The 25,301-nt window shown below is 46.0% G+C and overlaps 1 protein-coding gene across 1 annotated transcript in view; it reads left to right on the plus strand.

Moving 5' to 3' along the window:
* The window catches only part of fkbp16 (FKBP prolyl isomerase 16), a 49,097-nt gene extending 36,385 nt beyond the window's left edge, over positions 1-12,712 (plus strand). Inside the window, exons 8-11 of the mRNA XM_080539083.1 lie at positions 1,892-2,070; positions 2,303-2,380; positions 11,711-11,848; positions 12,293-12,712. Of these exons, the coding sequence (XP_080395209.1) occupies positions 1,892-2,070; positions 2,303-2,380; positions 11,711-11,848; positions 12,293-12,379 (482 nt within the window). The 3' untranslated portion in view covers positions 12,380-12,712. The remainder of the gene's footprint in view (positions 1-1,891; positions 2,071-2,302; positions 2,381-11,710; positions 11,849-12,292) is intronic.
* The last annotated feature ends 12,589 nt before the right edge of the window (positions 12,713-25,301 follow it).

Below are 25,301 nucleotides of genomic sequence, written 5' to 3' on the forward strand. Positions count from 1 at the left end.
AAGCCCAGAGCGGCCCAGAGCGCCCTCTGTCGGCTGTAGACGGTAATGTTTACTCCTTGGTTCATGTCAGTCAGTATGAAATTATATATATATATTGATATATAAGTCGCACCTGACTATAAGTCGCAGGACCAGCCAAACTATGAAAAAAGAGGACTTATAGTCCGGAAAATACGGTACTGTTATTCAAGCAGCACACTGACTACTTTAAGTTATATCAAAGTTTCATTAAGATAGTGTTATCCCCTGAAAGGATATGACAGAATATTTGCAAAAATCTAAAGGGTGTACTCACTTTTGAGATATACTGTACATCAGCACATACATTTTTTAGTCGATACTGTATATACTACTGTAGGGCTACCACACAGTAGTCATTGATTGACATGGTAGCACAGTGATGTGGTGGGTCACCGTGAAGGCTCCCGTCCTGGAATGATCCTGGATAACCGACTATCCTGTGCGGAGAACATTGCAGCAACGGCTCGCTCCTGCAGATTCTTCCTCTACAACATCAGAAGGATACGACCATTCCTTACCAGAGAGGCAGCGCAACTCTTGACCCAGGCACTGGTCATCTCCCGCCTGGATTACTGCAATGTACTCCTGGCTGGGCTCCCCGCTTCAGCCATTAGACCTCTGCAGCTCATCCAGAATGCTGTTGCCCGGCTGGTATTCAACCTCCCCAAATACTCGCAGGTCACCCCTCTCCTTCGCACCCTGCACTGGCTCCCGATAGCAGCTCGCATCAGATTCAAGACCCTGGTGCTTGCATACCAGGCAGCTAAAGGGACAGCCCCTGCCTACCTGAAGGAAATGGGAACCCCCCAAACCCCTGCCCGCTCACTCCGCTCCTCCACCTCGGCTGGCCGACTGGCCCCACCTCCTCTACACAGCAGTCGGGCTGCCCGATCACGTCTCTTCACAACACTGGCTCCCCGCTGGTGGAATGAGCTCCCCACGGCTGTCAGAACGGCAGAGTCACTACCTATCTTCCGTCGTAGACTGAAGACCCATCTCTTCAGGTTACATCTTAACTGCTCCTCCTGAGAAATCTTCCGACCCTCACCACTACGTCTCCTAAAGACACCCGCTTTCCCCTCTACTGTGTCCCTAAGAACTTCTATTGCCCCCCTTGTACTGTTTCTCAGTTTCTCCAGTAAAAAAAAAAAAAAAGTTTTAGTAGAAGGCGATAGGGCCCGAGCTAGATTACTCTTCCTGCAACGAATGATGGATTGCTGATTCACATGCTTAGTATTCAAATGTATTGATTGTAAGTCGCTTTGGAATAAGGCGTCTGCTAAATGCCAAAAATGTAATGTAAAAATGTAAATGGAATGGTGCTTTACCTCATCATAACAGTTTTAATGATAGAAAAGGACTGAGACTGTCATGCAAATCTACTTGAAGCTCATCTCCTGATCATTCACAACTGAATACACTCTTTGAATAATGATGGACTTCCGCCTGGATTGGAACAAAATGAATCAACTATTGTTTTTAGAATATCCTATGAAGCCTGATGGAATTGCTCCTTTGCCCCTAATCTCCATCCTAACACACATCTGCCAACGACCATCCCTCACAGATCTAGACTAATAACTCTCACTTCAGCTGTGGCTATACCAGAGAGAGAGACCTCCAAACTCAGAGGAGTGTCAAAGTCAGCGCTTCCATAATGGCCCTAACAGAGGATTTTATTTATAACTTAGGCAAACAAACACACAGATGTCCCCCACATCAAATACCCAGAGTCTCTCCTGCTCTTAGTTCCTTTGTGTGCATAGAATTTACCCCTGACATCCCAGAGAGACTGAAAGGCTCACAGGGAGAAATATGCATGACAATAGCCCAGGTGTGAGAGGCTGTGTGGCCCTGTGGTTCCCCGCAGACGGAGACAACGCCGGGATGGTGGAGGAGGAGGAGGTGCAGGACTACAGGGTGAAGTGTCTGAACAACCTGGCCGCGGCTCAGCTGAAACTGGAGCAGTACAACGAGGCCCTGCACACCAGTCGGGATGTACTGTTCCTCGACCCACAGAACGTCAAAGCCCTCTTCAGGACGGGGAAGGTAAGGGACACAATCTGACTTCTCATGACCACATCTGTGTCACTACTATATTTATTGTTTTCATCTGTGTCACTACTAGATTTATTGTTTTCATCTGTGTTACTAATAGTTGTTTTCTAGTTTTACATGTTTATTCAATCTGTTAAAATGAGGGAGGATATTTACAGCCATTCCACAAGTACAACTGTTATGTGGGGAGATGTTCAGTGGTATTATTTCAATCTGTTTGCAGCTTCTGTCAGACAGGGGTGAGTACCAGGAGGCAATGGAAACACTGAAGAAGGCCCTAAAACTGGAGCCATCCACCAAGGTGAGATAGACTGTCTGGGAATTAGCATGTCTTTGCTCTCACCACCTACACCTCTCCTTAGCCTGGTAGTGAAATCCATCCCTCACACACAGATCAAGGGTCATTTTGCAATATGTCATTTTAATCAAACGTAGATCTCAGCTGCTACTAATTAATGCTAAGTGAGAGAAGTATGTTTTCATTTACGTAACATTTTGAATACTGTAAGAAATACCCTCAAGTTCTGAAACTAAAATGTTATGTAGGCTACAGTACAGTCCAATATGATGCCAAAATGGAAAAGCATTTAATTCCTTTCCATCCTATTTTGCCAAACTTTTACTACAAAAAACTGAGAGAATGGATACTATCATCCAAAAATGTATAATGAGTGTGCTTTATAAGACATGTGTAAAAATGCATGGTTCAGGGTAAAACAAAGCAAAATGGTCCTGTTGAGTATTTCCTATTAGTTCTGAATCAAAGAACAGATATTGAGTTTAAGACAATTTAATCAGTTACAGGCAGATATATACATTACGTCTGTTCCCCGTGGACCTGGGCTGGAAAAAGAACGCTCTCTCCCTCTCTCCCCGTTTCCTTCCAGAGGGGAGGGGCCAGCGTGTATGTGTGTCTTTGCCCAACCCCCAGAGGTCCCTGTTGGTCATCTGGTTGCCATAGAACCCTCATTGTTAGAGGGCATCATGTCCTTGCATGCCCTGGTATGTGTGTGTGTTTAAAATATACTACATATTCATACATAGATCATACATACTACAGAAATATACGACACATCCCCCCTCGGACCACCCAGAGGGTGTTCCGAAACTAAACTACCATAAAACAAAAACAAAAACACAAAACCCCACAAAACATCCCAAAAAAAAATAAATAATTTTTTAAAATAAAATAAAAAATTAAAAAATAAACAACAACAGACAGAAAAACTACACCAACACACAACACAAGAAGCACAATAACACAGACCAACCCAGGACCAGTATTAGGAACCAAAGATATCATAAACAAAAAATAGAAAACAACCAATAATAAAAAGAATTTTGAAAATAACAATCACAATTAAACTAAACACAGTTCATCATGCACAAATCAATACAGCAACTTCCAACGACCGATGTTTTCTTTGTCCTTGAAGCGTCAGGGTCAGAGGTTACTAGCACTTGTACCCAGTTGGAGAACAGCCTTTACCGCTGTCTCAGATTGATAACACTTTCATAGTCAGGAGCTTCCATTTTCGTTGCGCTAGGAACAGAACCTCTCTCCTAGCTTTGTATAACCACCACATCACTTCTCAACTGACCTCAATCACACGATATAGAAACAAACAAACAATACACAAATAATGACATTCAGTTATCATAACACATAATTCTCCAACAGTAAGCATAGGACAAAGGGAATGCATTAATGCATAGATCTTCACCTCAGGTGAGGACTAGTCTTCTGAAAAGTTCATTAACGTGGACTGAGTGACTGATTTTCCAAAAACAGTCAATGAGGCCCTGCCTCCTAAGAAAGTCAAAAATCATGTCTGCTATAATAGGTGCTCCTATCTTAGCAAAATAAGTTTCCCATGCCCCTAAGACCGTTTCCAGCCATGCTATCATCTGCTGTCCATTCCCGTCGTTCCCTTTGATCTGCTGCTTCACTACCCTATTCATAGTCTTTAATCTTTTCCTAACTGGTCGTCGTCCGTCAGTGTCATTGAGGTTCAGGCAGCCGCCTGGTCCCCTCCCACGCTGATCAAGGTCTGGGGAGTCGCCCTCAGCATCATCTGAAGCATGATGCAGGCACTCGCCAGCATCCCCAGTAGCACAGGTGTCCAGGCTTTGGACACTCCCAGGCTGGACCTCCAGACTGTCAACCCTCTCTGCTTCGTTAGTTTCTGGTTTATTGGCATCTGGACAGCTTTCCACTGTCCCCTCGGTTTCAGGCACTGCCGGTAATGTCACTGGCTGTAACACTGGCATTGCCACTGGCTCTGGCAACACCACAGCATCTCATCGTAGCTCCTCCTTCTCAGGTTCTCTGGGGACCTCGGCACCTGTTGGCACAACATCCTGCCTACTCTGTACATCCACCCCCCTGTCCACCACCCGTGGCCCTATTGGGGTAGGGATATGCCCAGACACCACTGGTGTACCCACTCTGATGTTGTTTCTCCAACAGACCCCACATTGACCTAAAGCATGGTCAATCTGTTCCATCAAATATGGACTCCAAACCCCATATTCCTTGGTGATCTTGCGTCTTACCTCCCCCCTAGCCACATGAGCTAATCCATGAGCTTCCCGTATTAACATGCCTAATAAATCTGAGGGTGCTACAACCAACCCCTCATGATTCCTCCATAGACCTGTGTCATCTTGACTTGCCCCCCTTGCTAGCCAAACGTTCTTGTCTAACGTAGTTACTCTACTCTGTAACATCAATAAATCCTCAAGTGCGACCATGCCCTGTAATTGCTTTTCATGTGTGACCAGAAGACCTTTACCTGCCTTGTCTGCTCCTGTAATGGCTTTGGCTGCATCTTCTGCAGCCCTGTTACCTTGTGTGACATGTGATGAGTCAGACCTGTGTGTGGCACACTTCACTATGGCTAATTCCTTTGGCTTCATCATGGCTTGTAACAGCTTCATGATCTGTGCGTGATGCTGTATAGGCGTACCATCAGTTCTCTTAAAACCCCGCCCCCTCCATACAGCTCCATTAAAATGACAAACATTATGTGCATAGGCAGAGTCGGTGTACACTGTCACTCTCCGTCCGGTTCCCAAGTTGCATGCTTCTGTGAGGGCAATCAACTCAGCCAACTGAGCCGAGCAAGGCTGAGGAACTGCCTCAGCCTGTTCTACAATAAACTTTGAATTCTGTGCTTTAACTAAGGAATACCCAGCGCACAAAGTTTCTCCTACCCCGTAACAAGACCCATCAACCCAATATTCTATATCAGCTCCCTTTAAAGGCAAAGCTTGTAGGTCTGTTCTATGCTTAATCACTCTGGCCGTCGATGGAATCTGAACACCGGATGGCACCGTCACCTGACAGCCGTCAGGTGTGCATTTTACTGTACAGTTCAATTGGCATAGAGCATCTCTCCCTAGCAGCCCTGTTGGCGTATGTTCTGACACAAATGTTGACAGAGTTGCTCTCTGTCCCTTGTACTCTAAGTCTACAAGCTCAGTTGTAGGAATCAGCTGTTTAATTCCCTCAAATCCGATTGTCTTCACATATTCTCTAGACATAGGAAGGTGCGTGGCGTCTTCAGGCTTCTGTGTCACCACCAGCTGGCACCTCCCACTCGGATCTTCCGGGCACCCCTATAGGCCAGCTGCTGGGCCTCCGTAAGGGTTCATCACTCCTGGAGCAGGTGTAGTAGGAGGCCAATATCCTCCTCCTTGGCTCCCCCCTGCGCCCCCCTGGGGCCTGTTGCAGCAGGTACAGGCTAGATGTCCATTCTGGTCGCATTGGTAACATGGTTCTAGCATCTCCTTCCCTGCTGCTGTCCATCCCCCTGGTGGTGGTCCTTGGCCAGGCTGTGTGTACATCTGGTATGGAACCGCTTGCACCCCTGGTGGTCCTTGTGGGTATGGATACCCCCCTTGTGGCCTCTGTGGGTAGGACTGGTAAGTAGCAGGATACCCCCCTTGTGGCCCCTGTGAGTAGGACTGGTAAGTAGCAGTCTGCACTCCCTCTATGTTCCTCTCGCTTTCAGTCAATTGCACAGGAGTCAATATTCTGAGTGATTCTTCGTCTTCTGCCTTCTGTATCTGAATATTCTTTCGATATAACTCAACTTGATGAGCTACGTGGTCTATATAAACAGCTTTGTTCATGTGTCGTAGCCCCACCACTTCTGCTAGCTTATCCTTAACTGGGGTAGGAAGCCCTTCTTGTATTTTTTCCCTGATTATGGTTTTTTCTAAGGGGTTATCTTCAGCGTCTTTCCCTGTCACACTTCTCCATTGAGAGTGCACACGGGCAACATAACCCCTGGGATTCTCATCCCCCCCCAGTGGCTTCACAATGATATTGTCTGGGTGAATGTGAGTAGGGTAGATCTCCCTGATTGCTTTCCACAGTTTGCCTCTGTTTGCTGCAAAGAGCTCTGGATCATAAACTGATGTATTGATATATCTATGAAGTCCTGCCTTCATCAATATTTCCTGCATTGTATCCAATCCTGCAATAAAAGCTAAGAGTCTTTTCAGGTCTCCCATCGCGGCCTGCGTTCCTGTCAGTATCACGTCGACCTCTCGCGTCCACGAATGTCCTCCCTCCTCCAGAACTGGGAGTTTCTCGATCACTTCAGACAGATCTGTATGATGCCACGGATGATATTCCATCTTGTTACCCCGAATCAGCACTGGACAGTTCTTTAATGTATTTGATGACATTCGGTGACAATCTTCCTCTCTTTCCGCTTTCTCCGGGCGTCTTCTCCCACCTTTCCTTTCGGCTGTGGCTATCATCTTCCTGACCTGCGCGTTGTAGCCTCCATCTGCATTGTCGTCATCACTTGAGTCTTCACTGCCATCTTCGCTGTCATCTTCCTCGTCACTCCTGTCGTCCCCTTTTCCCCTTGGCTCCTTCTTCTTCTTCTTCTGGGAATGGTCCTTCATTGCCTTAGCATATGGAGGGGGACTGGAGACTGGACACATGTTTGTGAATGGAATGTTCAATTTCTGTTCCAGTGTTCTGGCCAATTCATTTTTCTTTTCTGGATTCATGTGAGCTGTTTTCTCATTCCAAGCTGATGCTACTTTCTGCCCCTCTACCTTAAAGAGGTCTAAGATGTCTAATTCTAACTTGCGTTTCTCTGACCTATCTTTCCCTTTCTGATTTGCCTTGTGTACATTGATAAGTATCTCCAATGTTGCAATTAATTGTAAATTAAGGCTGCCCTCTTTCGGCCACGGCTGTTCAATGTATGCCCAACGGCTATTCCATTTCGTTGACATTTTGCTAATTTCCCTAACAAGAGGATTCATTTTTTCCACTATAGCCATAGGGGATAAAGTTGCCAATATTCCACTATCCTCACTAATATCTTTTAACACCTTCGTTGAATTTGCTCCCATTTTAAGCTGATTGATTTATACTGCTCAATATGCTGAAAATATTCTATAAGGTGTACTTTTCTTACAACCCACCTTCCTATTGTCTTGTTTGCTAAACAAATGCTAGTCCAATATAACTGTATTAACCATCCCCACAAAACCCTGCAACTCAAAATAACAGATTTGCCTCTTGTGTATGTCAGTGCAGTATTAACTTAAATCTAATATCTGTGTAAGTACTTTATACTTAAATGTGTTTCCTAATTGTTTATGAATATGTGTCACTTAATTACTCATTCAATACTAATTACAGTTCTGGTCAACACAATTATTAAATCACAAAGGTTGGTCAACACCTAAGTATTCACCGATTTACAAAAACCCTTTTACTGCTTAATTATCAATACAAACTATTCTGCTATTCCTAATCAAATACTGTGAAAACGAACTTAACTTGAAATAAAAAGATGTAAAACACGAATATTAATTACAACCTGTAAAGAAATCGACTTGTTATTTGGAAAAGAATGAATGATTAATTATTAATTACAATCTGTAAAGAAATCGACTTGTTATTGGGAAAGAATGAATGATTAATTAGACTTAGTCATTGTACAATCGTACACTTCATTGATGTAAACCTGTGAAGTCATTCAGCTATTATCGAAAAAAGAAATGATTATTATTAGATTATCACAAAACAATTGATCAAAGTTCTGTGAAACAGAAAATGAAATGATCTGAATAATTAATTCAATCAATTAGTAATTAATTAAATTAATTAAAGTAATATATAACGATCATTTACAAACATCATCAATGAAGGAGGGTTGTATTTCATCTTTCTACAGAGAGCCAATGTTTTAAAAATGTCTTGTCGTATTTTGTCCAGCAGGCGGCGCCAAGCAACCGACTTGCGTATCGATTGCGCATGCGCCAGCGCCTCCGTGTAAAATGGAGTAGGGGAAGGAGGGGCTAGTCTTTGTCCTTCTGGGGGAAAAACCGCTCCTGTGAAAAGATTTGTCTCACAACATCCACGACACAACAATTTCACGATTATCTTTCAATCCAGTTAAACTATTATTTCCCAAATTAAATCTCATTCAAATATTCAATGCATTCACGTTTTCCACTTTTCATAAAGAGGGGTCAATGAATGCTTTTCATGTTCTCTTCATAGAGATATCTAGGCCTTCTTCTTCTTTCGTGTAACGTCAGAGGTCCAACTCGGTGTCGCGTAGCCATGCCCGCATCTCTGGTTCTAGGTCGAAGAGGCTGGCTTCTGAGGGTGGTCTATATAAGGGGCAGATGGTGATTATGTGGTCGGCGGTCTGCTCTGGGTCACCGCACTCGCATGCCGCACTGTCCGCCAGGCCCCACGCCTTCATTGATGTTTTAAAGCGACCGACACCAGTTCGTAGACGGTTCAGTGTGGTCCATTGCCGGCGTGGTAGGTCGTCTCCTCCAATGGCGCCATCTCCTGGGTCCCAGATGTAGCGGTGGATTCGGGAGGGCCCGGTTGACTCCCACTCCTGCTTCCAAGCTGCTGCCAGCCATGCATCTCTGGAGATGTCCTCAGAGGTGGAGTTGAGCATGGCTTGTGCTGCCTTGTTGTAAGGGTGGCGGGTCTTGAGTCGGCTTGGAGGTGCTGGTGTTATGGTGGTGTTGTGCAGGATGTGCCAATCATGCTTTTGTGCCTTCCTGGCCAGGGCGAGGGTGGCAGCCGGCCGGCCGGTGCTATTCCCGCGAGGACTGGCAAGAGGGACACAGGGGTAGGCTTCAAGCATCCAGTTATTATTCGGAGGGAGGTATTGATAGCCACGTCGACCTTTCTCGCATGAGGGCTTCTGCTCCAGACTGGGGCATATCTAGGCCTGTGTGTCCGCGTGTCTGCGCGCGTGCCCGAGCGTGCGTGTTATCGCTCCGTTTACAACAATGGACAATGCAAATGGCGCCTAAGCTCCGCTGAAAGTACACTGCAAATGGCGTCCTTTCACACAGACAAAGAGACTCATAAGAGTCTCACTGCTACAATACAAAATAGACTACAGTCCATTTACACTTTAACACAATTCTACACACACACTCACGATATTCCGTAATACCGTCCAAACAATATCTATTAGTTACTCAACTAATATCTTAACACAATATTACACCAAAAAACGAATTACCAAATTCGGCCCTTATCACCAACCCAGGCTTAAAGACTATGAAAGATGTGTTTCCTTTTCCAACAAGTTACTTTACTTTAAACCTTAAAGTTGAAGGTTGTTTTAGTCTCAAAGAAAATGCTTGAAAACACAGCTGTTGTACACGCGCCCCTCGCAGTTTAAACAGAAAATAGCGCTATTTTCGTTCTTACCGTCTTCAGAGCTGTGGCTTCAGCTTAAGTTTTCAAACGTAGATTTCCCTTTTTTAGACTCCTGGCTGGCTCGCCATGTGTTGAGTATTTCCTATTAGTTCTGAATCAAAGAACAGATATTGAGTTTAAGACAATTTAATCAGTTACAGGCAGATATATACATTACGTCTGTTCCCCGTGGACCTGGGCTGGAAAAAGAACGCTCTCTCCCTCTCTCCCCGTTTCCTTCCAGAGGGGAGGGGCCAGCGTGTATGTGTGTCTTTGCCCAACCCCCAGAGGTCCCTGTTGGTCATCTGGTTGCCATAGAACCCTCATTGTTAGAGGGCATCATGTCCTTGCATGCCCTGGTATGTGTGTGTGTTTAAAATATACTACATATTCATACATAGATCATACATACTACAGAAATATACGACAGTCCCATGACTAGAAAACACAGCAATTTGACATTTCACCTCAGGTTCACCTTATGGGCAGGATAAAATGTTTAATGAGGCAAAGACAGGCAAAGCTATTAGAGCACAGACACTGGAGATCATTGTCTAGTGTTACTGTACATGTTCTATCTTGCTTCTATGAGTAGAGCTGTCTGCCAAATCCTCCACCCAGCCACGCAGATTACAGGAGTATGAGAAACTCAGTCATACATTACATGCAGTAAATAGTATGACGATCATCAAATGTCAATAAACAATTAGTAGGAGGACAACTAATATTAAGGGTTTTATAAACTAATATTAAGGGTTTTATAAACGAATATTAAGGGTTTTATAAAAGAAATATATGATACAGTATAGAAATGATAAAAATGGTAGATCCTGAAATGACACTGGAACAAAAACATTTCAGTCACAACTTTTGGAAATTTGATCCGGCATAAGTTTTCATTGTTTAGCTTTTTAATCCATTTCTGAATGGGGTGTCTTGTGGTCTCAGATCCACTTGATTTCGACCTACAATGTGCACTGCTACAGTGATTGAGTCTTGTCTAGACAAAACTAAAATATATCCTGCCTTGGTAATTACACCCTTGTCATGATGGTGGATAAAATAATCTTTCCTTCCAGAAAGACCTAATTTAGCTGTACTGAAAATGAGGTGGGGAAAGAATTGAGAAAAACAAAAACAACATTATACAAAGTGTTCTGTACAGGAAATGTATTGTTTATTTAATGTCATTTATAGAATGATCCAATCTAATTACCAAGAAGCCCAATGCCATATAAATGTGATATATCATGCATGGAGTATTATTCAAGACAATAATTGTGGTTACAAAGGTTAAAGGTTGTGAAGATGTGTTTGTCTGAGTTCCTCAATGTGTTTTCAGCATCCGGATGTTATATTGAGCTTGACTTTCAAACGAAGATCCTAAAATGAGAGGACCCTGAACAGTGTGATGTCAAGATTGTTGCTTTTTTAGATAATATGCTGCTACCTACTGGACAACTCTTGTAGTACAACCTCATATGTATGCCATCATGACAATACATCAATGTCATATAATTCAATTGTATAGAAACAACTCCCCAAAATGTACTATTGCATAACTGATTTGAAAAAAAATCCATAACCCCCAACTTGATAGTTACATTATGTGTAATAATAGTGTATTACAGTATATTTCAAAAATATTTGTGGGTGGGTGAATCGGTGGTGTGGGGCTAAGTGGCATCGGAGAGTTAAAACTTAAATGATGGTATATGTTTGACCCCCTGCCCTGACTGAGAAATCATTTGCCACCCCTCTGCCACCCCATATAAAACATCCTAGAACCGCCACTGATCAAGACCATCACTTCACTGCTAGAATACTCCCTGCAGTAACCACCATGAAATCTTCCAACAGTTTTTACATTGTGGTTGTTAACTTAATAATTTACTGCTGTCTCTCTGCTTTCCCCAGGCTATCCATGTTGAGTTGTCTAAGCTAGTGAGAAGGCAATCAGGAGGGAAAGATACCCAGAAGTGGAAAGCAAAACCTGCCCAGCTGCTTGGAGAAAATATTGCACCATTTCTGACTCCCTCTAAAAAGAAGCCTTCTGTAAGCCACTGAGAACTTTCCATTTACATTTTTGGCATTTAGCAGACGCCTTATTCCAAAGCGACTTACAATCAATACATTTGACTAAGCAAGTGAATCATCAATCCACCAGTCGTATCAGGAAGAGTAATCTAGCTCAGGCCATTGGCAGTCTCAGTGATAGAAGGAAAACTTAATATATATATATAGACACTGGAGAACAGAGGGGACACAGTGAAGGGGAAAAGCGGATGTCTCAGGAGACGCAGTGCTGGGGTATAGTGGATGTCTCAGGAGGAGCAGTTAAGGTGTAACCTGAAGAGATGGGTCTTCAGTCTCCGACGGAAGATGGGTAGTGACTCTGAGTGATAAATTTAAGAGTCAATCAATTCACAAGAACACAAAACAATTCAGTGTTTTGACAATGAAAAGAAAGTGTTGACAATGCTTCAATTGGTGTTTCAGGGAATGTCATGGAAGCTCCTGCTTGGTGCTCTGGTGGTGGCCTTGGGGAGTTTAGTGACTTCAGTGGTTCTGACTGCAAGAAACTGATGTCCTCTACAAAGGAACTGTCCAGCTCATGAGTACTAAACTAAAGTGTCTACTGTGAAGGAAATTAGTGTTCTGATTCTGAACTGTGGAAAAAGCTGTTCATTATCACTCTGACATGTACAGTATACTGTAGCAGTACCAACATGTTCACCACTGATTGTGTTTATTTGTGGCTAACAGAGTAGAGCTTTATACAACTGAATTTGTTGAATGAACATCAACCAAACAATGAAGACAACAGCGTTGCAATGTATCCCTTTCTTAGTACATTTTAGTATACTGTATTTAGCAGAAGACATTTTAAGAGTGACTCCTTTTCAGATTAATTGCAGGTACTAGGTCAATGATGTTGATGCTGTATTATCCTTTTTCTTTCATGTTGGGGATTCCTTGTATGAACGAGGGGTTTCTTTAATAAAGTCACAGTAAAGAAATTGTATCTATGTTAATGGGAAATTTAATAAACAAAATGAGTCTGCTGTAAGTATCATTTCAAGTTTTCTGTGTGAAAAAGCAGAATTTATGTCCACTTGTTTAATATTAAGATGGAGGCTACCAAAAACATATTTTTGTTGTTGTCCCCAACCCATGAAATGGACATCATGGCCTAATCCCATTTCCCTTTCCTACCCCTACAGCTTGTTTTAGACTAGAGTGTCACTCACTTTGGAGGCAAACCCTCAGAACAGAGCAGTCCCAGTGAGCAATAGACGTCTTTTCAACCTTGCGTCTAGAATATAAACCAAATATAGACCAGCTATATTACGGCTATATTTTCTACTTATCTTAAATGCATGAAAACCGTTATTAAACCCCTCTAAACTGTCAGAATACGTCCCAGACGTCATGTAGTATGAGATTCCATGTAGTCTAGCATAGTTATTCATGCGGAAGTGGTGGTTTAAATTGCGTCTATACGTCGCTGTCCTTTAACCCAGATAAATGCGGTCTGTGTCTAAACCTGTTTTAGTCTAGCAGCACGTTGAGTTTAAATTAATACCCTAAACGCCTGTAGATTGTCAAAATATATACCAGACCGTCATTTATTCTGAGATTCCATGTAGTCCAGCATAGTTATTCATGCGGAAGTGGTGGTTTAAATTGCGTCTATACGTCGCTGTCCTTTAACCCAGATAAATGCGGTCTGTGTCTAAACATATTTTCTACTTATCTCAAATGCATTAAAACCGTTATTAAACCCCTCTAAACTGTCAGAATACGTCCCAGACGAGTTGATACATCCACACACGCACGTTTGACAGGCAGAGTGATAATGACACGTGGCTTTGGTGTGTGAAGCTTTTAATTGAATAAATGTGCTTGTTTTAAACATTTTAAACATTTTAAACATTTTAAACATTTTAAACATTTTAAACATTTTATTCATTTATTCACTAGCATCTTCCAATCCCGGGCCATGGCTAGCTGTCCAGCTTCTGGTTTGGTTGGAGGATGGTTGGACTTTTTCTGTCCCTCTCGGATGAATGCTGGTGCCGTGATGGAATTGGTTGCTTTCAAGGGCAAGGAGTTGGTGGTATTCCTCTTGCTCTCAAGAGCTGCTGCCAGGCTCTTGAGGACCTGGTTGTGCCTCCAGGTGTAGCGGCCTTGTGTGAGGCTGGTCTTACAACCGGACAAGATGTGTTTGAGAGTCGCTGGAGTTGGGCAGAGGGCACAGGTTGGGTCCTCACCATACCACTGGTGAAGTTTTTTTGGAGATGGGAGCACATCATAGGTAGCTCTGATGATGAAGCTGATGTTGCTTGCCTCCATTCCCCAGAGCTCCCTCCAGCTGAGCTTTCTCCTTTCCAGACCAGCAAAATCTTATTTTGGAGTTAACATCTCTTAACATTTTGTGTTAATTACAATGTACTCATTATAAATAAATGTCAGGTAGTCCCAATACACCTCCTGCTCATTATGAAGCACAGAAATGCCTGACAGGTCTGAGGGCCAATCACTCGTCCCCATTCTGCCTCTGTTAGCCAATGAATGAGCCAGAAAGGACAAAAGGGGGAGGGACTGAGGTGGCCTAGTATGACTTTTAAATTACTTGATGATTTTATTTCATTTCTTTAATTTCTTATTTTTATACATTTTACCCACTTATGGGATGATATATATTTATATATATCCATGTGCTGGCATTTTTACCATCACTTAATGAATAATAAAGTATTTATAGAGCAGTTCAATGAAGCGTCGCTCTTACCATACGTCATCGCACCACACACCTCTCCACACACCTCTAATCCTCGCCGCGGAAGGTCACATAGCAGTTTCACCAGCGAAAACATCACATTTTCAGTGAAGCAAGTCGAAAACCCTGTCCTTTCACCGCGAAGGTTTGTACAAATTCATTAACTGGGTATTTGAAGGGGTATTTGCGGGTGAGTACAAAAATATGTTGTTTTTACGTTGTACAAACCATGCTGTCGAAGAACGTAAATGAAACTAGCTAAGCGGTTAGCAAGTGCTAACCTACGACACAAAGCTACGTTAACGTTATCTAGATTTTTAGATACGTTTTTAGAGTTTTAGATAACGTTACTTGATTGTTTGTTAAACACTGCAGAAAAGAACGTAATGTCATTGCTATGAGTTTAACCAGCTTTGGGTGAATTGGAAGCTTAAGTTAGGGCTACTCTAGGAATCGCCATTGGCCGCGTGGAGCTAGCTAACGTTACAGGCTATGGCCTTGGTTTGTCTAACTGCAGGCAAATAGTGCTGGCTAGCTGCTGCCGATTTGCAATGAACGCAAGTGAAAGTGCGCCTATTAGGTAGCCTAAAATTTCGGATTTAAACCCAATGCTTAATAGGTACCTAAACATTGAGGTAACCTGTAAACTTGAGCCATTTCTCCTTCTCTTTACTCTTGTCAGTGAAATGGCACCATTGTTTTTTACTGACTGAGAGCCACTGTTGCACTTGCAAATTGAGTGACAGGAGAGCAGATCAGACAGGCGATCTCATCCCAAACGAACTTTTTATTTGATGAAAGTGGGTGTTGATATGAGAATTTATTCATTTATTTATAAATACATATATATTTTACAATGGTATGTGTAACATTTGTGGTTGTGAGATTCATTGTGGGCATTTAATTTCAGTGTTTTTTTTATTTTAAGTTATTGATTTTAAGGGTTATTGATAGGGGTGTAACGGATAGTGTTGTTCCGATACCGATACTAGTATCGGCATGGCCACCGATACGCACAAAAATGCTGGTATCGGTATCGGCGAGTACTAAAAAAAAAAAAAAAAACGTTTTTTTTTTTTTTTTTTTTTAAGTACTAAAGTTATTTTGTTTGTAAATGTTCACTTGCTGTTGCACTACTACTACGACTGTTTTATATCTTAAATGGATATTGCACTGATTGGCATCTGTGAGAGCCACATTTCAGGTTTTATAAGGGGTTGATTTTCTTGTCACCATACCAGGTAGACAATAAAAAAAAGTTCTATAGTATTCACTCTCTGTTGGTATTTTTTCCTGTTTTACAAAGGTTTTGAGCAGTGCCAGACTAAGTGTTAGCAATAATTTTACATCGAGGTGAGTATGCGGCTCAAAAAACATGTTTTTTTGTTTTGTTTTTTCAAACGCCGTGGTATCGGATCGGTACTCGGTATCGGCAAGTACTGCACGGTCAGGTATCGGTATCGGGATCAAAAAATGGTATCGGAACAACACTAGTAACGGATCACGGATAATCCACCCTCCACAGTTCGGAACGCATGTGTACCTGCGGAACAATAGCAAAATGTAATCAAGTAATAACATTACTTAATATTAGTTAATGTCTCTTGTAAATCACGACGTAGAGTTGCCATGAAGCTGTGTGCAACCTGATACCCTGAAATCTGATACCCTGAGCCCTGCGAGAGAAAAAAATAATCTGTGACGTACTCACTGACTCGACATCACCCTGGTGTGTTGACCGGGGAGCAAGAAAAAGGTAGCTCAACAACTTCTCCAAATGTCATTTAAACAACCCATTCCTGCAGACTCAAACCGTGCTAAAGCCATTACAAATTCCATTGGGAAGTTTATCGCGACAGACATGAGGCCATACTCCGTTGTGGAGAACAGAGGGTTTCAAAATATGGTCAACGTGCTTGAGCCACGCTACCTGGCTGTGCCTGCTACTTCAGTTCCTAGCGAGAGATTATTCTCCACAGCAGGAGCCATAGTGACTGCAAATAGATCTACCCTCTCCCCAGACAATGTGGACATCATCTTTTTGAAAATGAATATGAAGTTATAAACTTGAGGCTGCTTTGCTTTATTTGCTTTTTTTTTATATACCATGTTTAAAGGATTTCACTTTATTATTTAGGTAAAGTTAGGTTTCACTTGGCAACCAGATTGCAGCAGTGATGTTCAAGGAAAAGGTAGTTTTTATAAAAAGATAAAATGTTTTGTGTTGATCCGAAAATGATCCGATCCGTGACTCTAAATCCGTGACACGATCCGATCCGTGAGTTTGGTGATCCGTTACACCCCTAGTTATTGATTTAACTGGAATTTTTCTGTATGAATTTATGACCTGACTCATCCTTTGTAAATAGTCTCCATTTCAATCATCAATATCAAACTGCAATACTGCTCATGTGCAGTTCTAATGGTGCTGTGTATTGTGTAATTTACGAACTTCTGGTTTCTTTTCCAGTTTCTCAGCTGGTGGCTGACACCAGTACTTCACACTATTTGGTGAGTTGTATGTTACTTACACACCACACATAAACATGGCTTCCAACTATGTAAGGGACTGGAAACGAAAAAGGGCTAGATTGGATGCTGCCTTAGCATCAAGCAGTGATGAAGAGCCATCTGAAGAGAATGTGCCACAGCAGGAGGAGGGGGGGGACACACGTGAGGAGGGGGACATGCAAGAGGACGTGTCTAACTTGACTCAGCAAAGCTCTAACTATGAGAGTAATGACGAAACAGAGGAGCATGAGGACTTTGGGGAAAATCCAGACTCCAGTGGCTCAGATGGAGAGCTCTTAGAATTAGACTCTGCACCAAAGGATGAAGTTGCTGATGAAGTTTCAGACTTGACCCGTAGAAGGCTGAGTCAAATATCAAGGTCCAGGGCCCTCATTTCTTCACCAGCACAGACCAGGACTCCTAGAGGTTTGTGTTCAAATCACGTTGTCACAGCATGTCTTAGTTATTGTTGATGTTTTGACACAGATGAGGTCTAGAGCGACCCTTAACAGTTGAATACAAATCATTCTATGTTTCAGGCTTGTCCAAGAAACGCCTGACTCCACAGAGGGCACAGAGCTCCAATGGTACTTCCTTTTGATAGTAAGAAGCTTACAGGTCTGTATTAGTGACCTGTATCACTAACATGTTTCATTCTCATTTCAATAGTGGCCCTCTCTGACTCTCCACCAGCACAGACCAGGACTCCTAGAGGTTCGTGTTCAAATCATGTTGTTGTTGTTGTTGTTGTTGTTTTGACACAGATGAAGTCAAAAGCAACCCATTGAAGTTGAATACAAATGATTCTATGTTTCAGGCTTGACACATAGAAGGCTGAGTCAAATATCAAGGTCCAGGGCCCTCATTTCTTCACCAGCACAGACCAGGACTCCTAGAGGTTCGTGTTCAAATCACGTTGTCACAGCATGTCTTAGTTATTGTTGATGTTTTGACACAGATGAGGTCTAGAGCGACCCTTAACAGTTGAATACAAATCATTCTATGTTTCAGGCTTGTCCAAGAAACGCCTGACTCCACAGAGGGCACAGACCTCCAATGGTACTTCCTTTTGATAGTAAGAAGCTTACAGGTCTGTATTAGTGACCTGTATCACTAACATGTTTCATTCTCATTTCAATAGTGGCCCTCTCTGACTCTCCACCAGCACAGACCAGGACTCCTAGAGGTTTGTGTTCAAATCACGTTGTCACAGCATGTCTTAGTTATTGTTGATGTTTTGACACAGATGAGGTCTAGAGCGACCCTTAACAGTTGAATACAAATCATTCTATGTTTCAGGCTTGTCCAAGAAACGCCTGACTCCACAGAGGGCACAGAGCTCCAATGGTACTTCCTTTTGATAGTAAGAAGCTTACAGGTCTGTATTAGTGACCTGTATCACTAACATGTTTCATTCTCATTTCAATAGTGGCCCTCTCTGACTCTCCACCAGCACAGACCAGGACTCCTAGAGGTTCGTGTTCAAATCATGTTGTTGTTGTTGTTGTTGTTGTTGTTTTGACACAGATGAAGTCAAAAGCAACCCATTGAAGTTGAATACAAATGATTCTATGTTTCAGGCTTGACACATAGAAGGCTGAGTCAAATATCAAGGTCCAGGGCCCTCATTTCTTCACCAGCACAGACCAGGACTCCTAGAGGTTCGTGTTCAAATCACGTTGTCACAGCATGTCTTAGTTATTGTTGATGTTTTGACACAGATGAGGTCTAGAGCGACCCTTAACAGTTGAATACAAATCATTCTATGTTTCAGGCTTGTCCAAGAAACGCCTGACTCCACAGAGGGCACAGAGCTCCAATGGTACTTCCTTTTGATAGTAAGAAGCTTACAGGTCTGTATTAGTGACCTGTATCACTAACATGTTTCATTCTCATTTCAATAGTGGCCCTCTCTGACTCTCCACCAGCACAGACCAGGACTCCTAGAGGTTCGTGTTCAAATCATGTTGTTGTTGGTACATGTTGTTGTTGGTACACCCCAGAAAAGCCTGACTCCCCCTAAACGTATGTATTCAAATGCATCTCACGATTATCTGCATGTTTGTGATTTTTTTCTTCTGCTCCAAACTGATTTAGCAAACTTGTTCGTATGCTCTCTATCTCAACAGGACCTAAAGACAAACACCCAGTCTCAGAGAACAGTAAGAATTCCAATTGAAGCTAGTAACATTTCATGTTATTTGACTTCAGTCCTGTTAAGTATGTGAAAATACAAAAGAAGAAGCTCCTTCCATTGCCTCAGTCAGAAATGGTTATTGTTGTGAAGGCCCACAGTTTTAGAGCCAGTTTTAGTTTCCCCGAAATCAGCCCTTCTGCCCCAGTTATTTACTTTGTTATTTTCTATACTATTAATATACGTTTCGTGAAGTGTATGTATTATTCTTGTAATGTTTATGCATATGTTTGATGACGTAGTATCCGGGGTGTGTCCGTGACCCGGATGCTACGTTCGGTGGTGTATATATAAGAAACGGAAGTAGTCCGCGAGTCAGTGTGTGGTGAGAAGCAGAACGAGAGAGAAGCAGAACGAGAGATAGTAACGAGAAGCCGATCTAAGATGGCGGATTCAGCAGCCCGCACACCGTGCAGCAACTGAAGACGCCAGGAAAGCGATTATTGAGTGTACCACTGTAGCCCGTTTAGTTGTGTTCCCGTTGGACCGCCTTGCCAGCAGCCGGCTGTTCAACGTTGGACCAAGCGAGACGCCAGCTGGACATAATCGTCGCCTCCACGAGCGGACTGCGACTGAACACTGACTCCAGCGGAGCTTCGACGCGGACCACGCGGACTTGGGCCCTTCACCTCGTGGTGGACCACGAAGACGGCCCTTTCCCTCCGCGTTGCTACGTCACCCCCCCTTTCGTCGGCTAACTTCATCGACGCACATGCCATCCAACCAGGCCTCAACGCGCACCACAGCCCTGGACTATAAGCCTGTTCAGGCCCGAGACTGTCAGTGAGTGATTGAGTGCGTGTGTGGCCGGCTGGGAGGGAGGGTATATATATTTTTTTGGGAGATATAGACAGATACCATTTGTGTAATAAATGTGTTGTTCATATGTAATACCGTGTGTTAGTTGTTTGTAGTTCCAATGCTAATGCTAATTGTATGCTAATGCTAAGTACAAGGCTAATGCTAATGCTAGTTGTTTGAAGGCTAATGCTAATGCTAACGACATTAACTGCTAGTCTAACGGTTCGCTGGCGCCCCCTGCCTGTATCCTCCTATACTGCCTATTTAGCTCCATTTGTTAGATAACCAGCCCCTTCCTAAATTATACAGTCCTTTTCAGCTACTCCCTGGTTACAATTGGTCCTTCGAGCCGGATCGGTAGTGTAGTGATAGCATGGCTGAGCGCAGCCAACCAGACCAGACAGTTACCCCCCCTTCTCCGCCCCCTGAGCCAGAGCCACGACCACAGAGAGTCCCGCGGTTGCCTCCGAGGTTACAGGAGTATGAGCTTGAGCTCGAAAGCTCACTGAGTGGTAGCGAGGAGCGCACTCCACGGGATACAGTGGTCGGAGAGGCCGAGGTGTCCGCCGGCGCGCGGGTGGCTAGCACTGAGACAGCCCTCAAAGAGCACCAGCCTGAGGATGAGATGGCAGAACCGCAGGGTTTTGCCGTGGAAACGGAAGAACAGGAAGGAGAGGCCCGGTCCGACAGCGCCTGCGGGCGGAAGAGGGAGGGCCTCAGCCTTAACGATCTGCCTCCCAGTACGGCGCGCTCGAGACCTAGCTCCTGCCGCTCAGTGGCTTCCTACCGGTCCCGGGCTTCCGTGGGCAGTTCTGCCTCTGGGGCGGATAGCCTGCACTCCAGAGGGAGTAGTGCCGCGCTGTCCGAATGTATGCGCCAACAGGCCGAGATGGCGTTAGAGCGGGAGCACCAACAGGCCGAGATGGCGTTAGAGCGGGAGCGCCAACAGGCCGAGACGGCGTTAGAGCGGGAACGACTCCAGTTCGAGCGTGAACGCCTCCAGCGCCAGGAGGCGCTAGAACGCGAACGCCTCCAGATGAACGGAGCGGAACGCGTGGCGGAGAGACAGCGCCAGGAGGCGCTAGAACGTGAACGCTTCCAGATGGAGCGCGACCGCCTCCAGACGGAGAGACAGCGCCAGGAGGCGTCCGAGAGGGAACGCCTCCAGATGAACGGAGCGGAACGTGCGGCGGAGAGACAGCGCCAGGAGGCGTTAGAGAGGGAACGCATCCAGTACGAGCGCGAGCGCCTCCAGATGGAGGGGGCGGAACGCGCGGCGGAGAGGCAGATGGCGAGAGAGCAACTGCACGCAGAGAAGATGGAGGAAATGATGCAGACCATGCGCGACGTGTGCATCAGCAGAACTCCGTCGGCCCGTAGCTCCAGAGCATCATCCGCACGGCCCTCTCGAGTGCCATCTCCTGAACCCCCCGCCGATGGCTCCATGACCCCCGCCATGACTGTCCAACTACAGGCCCAGCTGACCACCTGGAAGGAAGAGGACCAGGGACCCGACCGCTACGCGGCCCAGAGGGAGCCAGCGTCGCTGCCCGGGAGGGGAGCCATCCCCCAAGAGCGTAGCACACCCCTAGGTCCTCCAGTGCACCAAAATGCATGCAGGCCGGACACCCAGACCGTCACTCCAGCCCCGATGATCCACTACAGGATGTTCCCCCAGGTGGAGGGACCCAAGTTCCCCTTCTTCAAGGACGAGGACCGGAGCCAGTATGTGGAGCTACGCATCTGCCTAGACACGCTCTTGGACAACTCCTGCTCAGAGTCCTACAAATATGCGATTCTCCTTCAGCATGTGAGGAACCCCAGAGCCCACAACATGGTACTGGCCCATGCCTCCGCACCGACACCTTACACCAGAGCGCTCGCTGACTTGGATGCCCGCTACGGTCGTCCCTGGAACCACGCCCTTGCTGAACTGCAAGCCCTCGAACAGCAGGCCCCCATCAAGGATGACCGGGCGCTGGATGACTTCGCGCTCCGCGTGCACACCTTGGTTGGAATGCTGAAGACGCAGGGCCCAGCTGGCGCCAGCGAGATCAACAGCACCTCCAACGTAGAGCGGCTGCTCCGCAAGATCCCACGCTTCCGGCAGGAGAGGTTCCGGCGACAGCAGCGCGTTCGTAACCCCGAGAAGTTGGGTCTGAGCATGGCTGCCTTCGCGGAGTTCCTACTGGAGGAAGTGCATGACACCAACGTAGACGCCATGGGTTACGCTGAGCCGAAGAAGGAGAGGGAGAAGGGAGACCGCTGGGACCGGCCGAGCTCGAACAGAGGACGCCCAGTAGGAGTGCTGCACACGGAGGAGGAGCCTCGGAGAGAGAGGAAAGCCCGACCTGAGGGAAAGGATTCCTCTCAACCCCCTCAAAAGGGACGGAGAGGTCCACCGCCATGTCCGTACTGCACCAGCGAGCACTGGTTCAATGAGTGCAGTGACTTCAACAACCTGAGTACCGAGGACAAGCAGAGGTGGCTCGAGGAGAACCAGAGGTGCTGGAACTGTGGGCGCGACCATCTGGCTAAGAACTGCACCTTGAGGAGGAAGTGCAACCGCTGTGAGGAGGTCCACCTCCACATCCTACACGAGGTCTCCCTCGCCAGGTCCACGGAGGGCAACAGAAGCCCTAGGTCCGGTCGCGCACCGGAAGAGGAAACCCCTGTCTACTACCTAGACTCGCCACAGAGCAGCGGCTCCAAGGTTCTACTGAAGGTGGTGAAGGTCCGACTTCACCACAACAACGCTGTGTACGACACGTACGCCGTTCTGGACGACGGGTCGGAACGGACCATCCTTCTCCAGGGGGCAGTGCGCCAGTTGGGGCTCCAAGGGACTGCGGAGAAGCTGACTCTGCGCACGATACGTCGCGACCTTAAAGAGGTCACCGGGGCGAGAATCAACTTCTCTATCTCCCCGGCGGGGCGGCCGTCGGATAGACATCGGCTTCAGAATGTCTTCACCGCCGACCAGCTAGCGCTCTCCCGCTACGACTACCCCCTGGAGAGGTTACGCGCAAGATATCCCCACCTACGGGGAGTAGACCTACACCCGATAGAAGGAGCGGAGCCAACCCTTCTCATCGGCTCGGACAACGCTGACCTGATCGTGTCGCTCCGTCCTCCGCTGAGAGGACCACGAGGCTGCCCGATGGCTGTTAAGACTGCGCTTGGGTGGGCCCTCCAAGGCGCTACCGAGGGGAGAGATAGAGACGGGAGAGCTACGTCATTCCTCCATGTCCGAACCGAAGAAGCAAACCAACCAACCGGACCGCCTGGAGTGGAATCTATTGCTGCCAGTGCACCTGGAACAGTTAGTACCACAAATGGTTCACCACAGGATGACCAACCGAAGAAGAAGTCTCTGTGGACAGAGCATAAGTCTCTGGATGGGAAGCCTTACTACTACAACTCCCAGACTAAGGAGTCCCGGTGGTGGCGCTACCGTGCCATGGCGGCAACCGCTGTTGCCGAGGAACACCTGCAGGTGGCCATGCACCCTCACGTGGCCGAGGTCAGCATTGACGCACCCGTCAACTCCGTCGAGTACACGTCAGCCATGGAAGTCTCAGCCAGTATTGTAGACGCCTCCAAGGAGGAAAGGCCGGAGTTGGCGAAGAAGACGTACAAGTGGAACCCAAAAGAGGAGGCCAAGCAGGCCTTCAAAGAGCTTCTGAAGGAGAAGGGTGTTTCATCCAACGAGTCATGGGAGCAAGCCATGAGAATGATCATCAACGACCCACTCTACAGCGCCCTGCCCAAGCTGAGTGAGAAGAAGCAAGCGTTTAAGGCCTACCAGGCTAAGAAGGAGAAGGAACAAGCCAAGCAGCTCAGGAAGAGGAACTGGGAGGCGCTGAAGAGCATTCTGGACAACATGGCCAGCGTCACCTACGGCACCACCTGGTCCGAGGCCCAGCAGTACCTGCTGGACGACCCCACCTTCGCTGAGTACGAGGAGCTGGAGAACATGGACAAGGAAGACGCTCTGATCTGCTTCGAGGAGCACATCCGCGCCCTGGAGAAGGAGGAGAAGCAGAAGATTCTGCTGAGGGAGAGAGACAAGATGTCCGAAGGTGCCGTGGTACTGGTGATGGACCAGTCCCTTCCGCGCGCCGCCTGGCAGACAGGCAGAGTGGTCGACACTATCACCTCCTACTTCACGCTGCTAGAGCAGCCTAGCCAGTGTGCCTTCTTAGTTAACTGAAACCGAGGGTTTCATGGGGCGGCTGTTGTGAAGGCCCACAGTTTTAGAGCCAGTTTTAGTTTCCCCGAAATCAGCCCTTCTGCCCCAGTTATTTACTTTGTTATTTTCTATACTATTAATATACGTTTCGTGAAGTGTATGTATTATTCTTGTAATGTTTATGCATATGTTTGATGACGTAGTATCCGGGGTGTGTCCGTGACCCGGATGCTACGTTCGGTGGTGTATATATAAGAAACGGAAGTAGTCCGCGAGTCAGTGTGTGGTGAGAAGCAGAACGAGAGAGAAGCAGAACGAGAGATAGTAACGAGAAGCCAATCTAAGATGGCGGATTCAGCAGCCCGCACACCGTGCAGCAACTGAAGACGCCAGGAAAGCGATTATTGAGTGTACCACTGTAGCCCGTTTAGTTGTGTTCCCGTTGGACCGCCTTGCCAGCAGCCGGCTGTTCAACGTTGGACCAAGCGAGACGCCAGCTGGACATAATCGTCGCCTCCACGAGCGGACTGCGACTGAACACTGACTCCAGCGGAGCTTCGACGCGGACCACGCGGACTTGGGCCCTTCACCTCGTGGTGGACCACGAAGACGGCCCTTTCCCTCCGCGTTGCTACGTCACCCCCCCTTTCGTCGGCTAACTTCATCGACGCACATGCCATCCAACCAGGCCTCAACGCGCACCACAGCCCTGGACTATAAGCCTGTTCAGGCCCGAGACTGTCAGTGAGTGATTGAGTGCGTGTGTGGCCGGCTGGGAGGGAGGGTATATATATATTTTTGGGAGATATAGACAGATACCATTTGTGTAATAAATGTGTTGTTCATATGTAATACCGTGTGTTAGTTGTTTGTAGTTCCAATGCTAATGCTAATTGTATGCTAATGCTAAGTACAAGGCTAATGCTAATGCTAGTTGTTTGAAGGCTAATGCTAATGCTAACGACATTAACTGCTAGTCTAACGGTTCGCTGGCGCCCCCTGCCTGTATCCTCCTATACTGCCTATT

Source organism: Nansenia antarctica, assembly GCF_963989245.1.
Source record: "Nansenia antarctica genome assembly, chromosome: 9".
Taxonomy (NCBI): Eukaryota; Metazoa; Chordata; class Actinopteri; order Argentiniformes; family Microstomatidae; genus Nansenia; species Nansenia antarctica.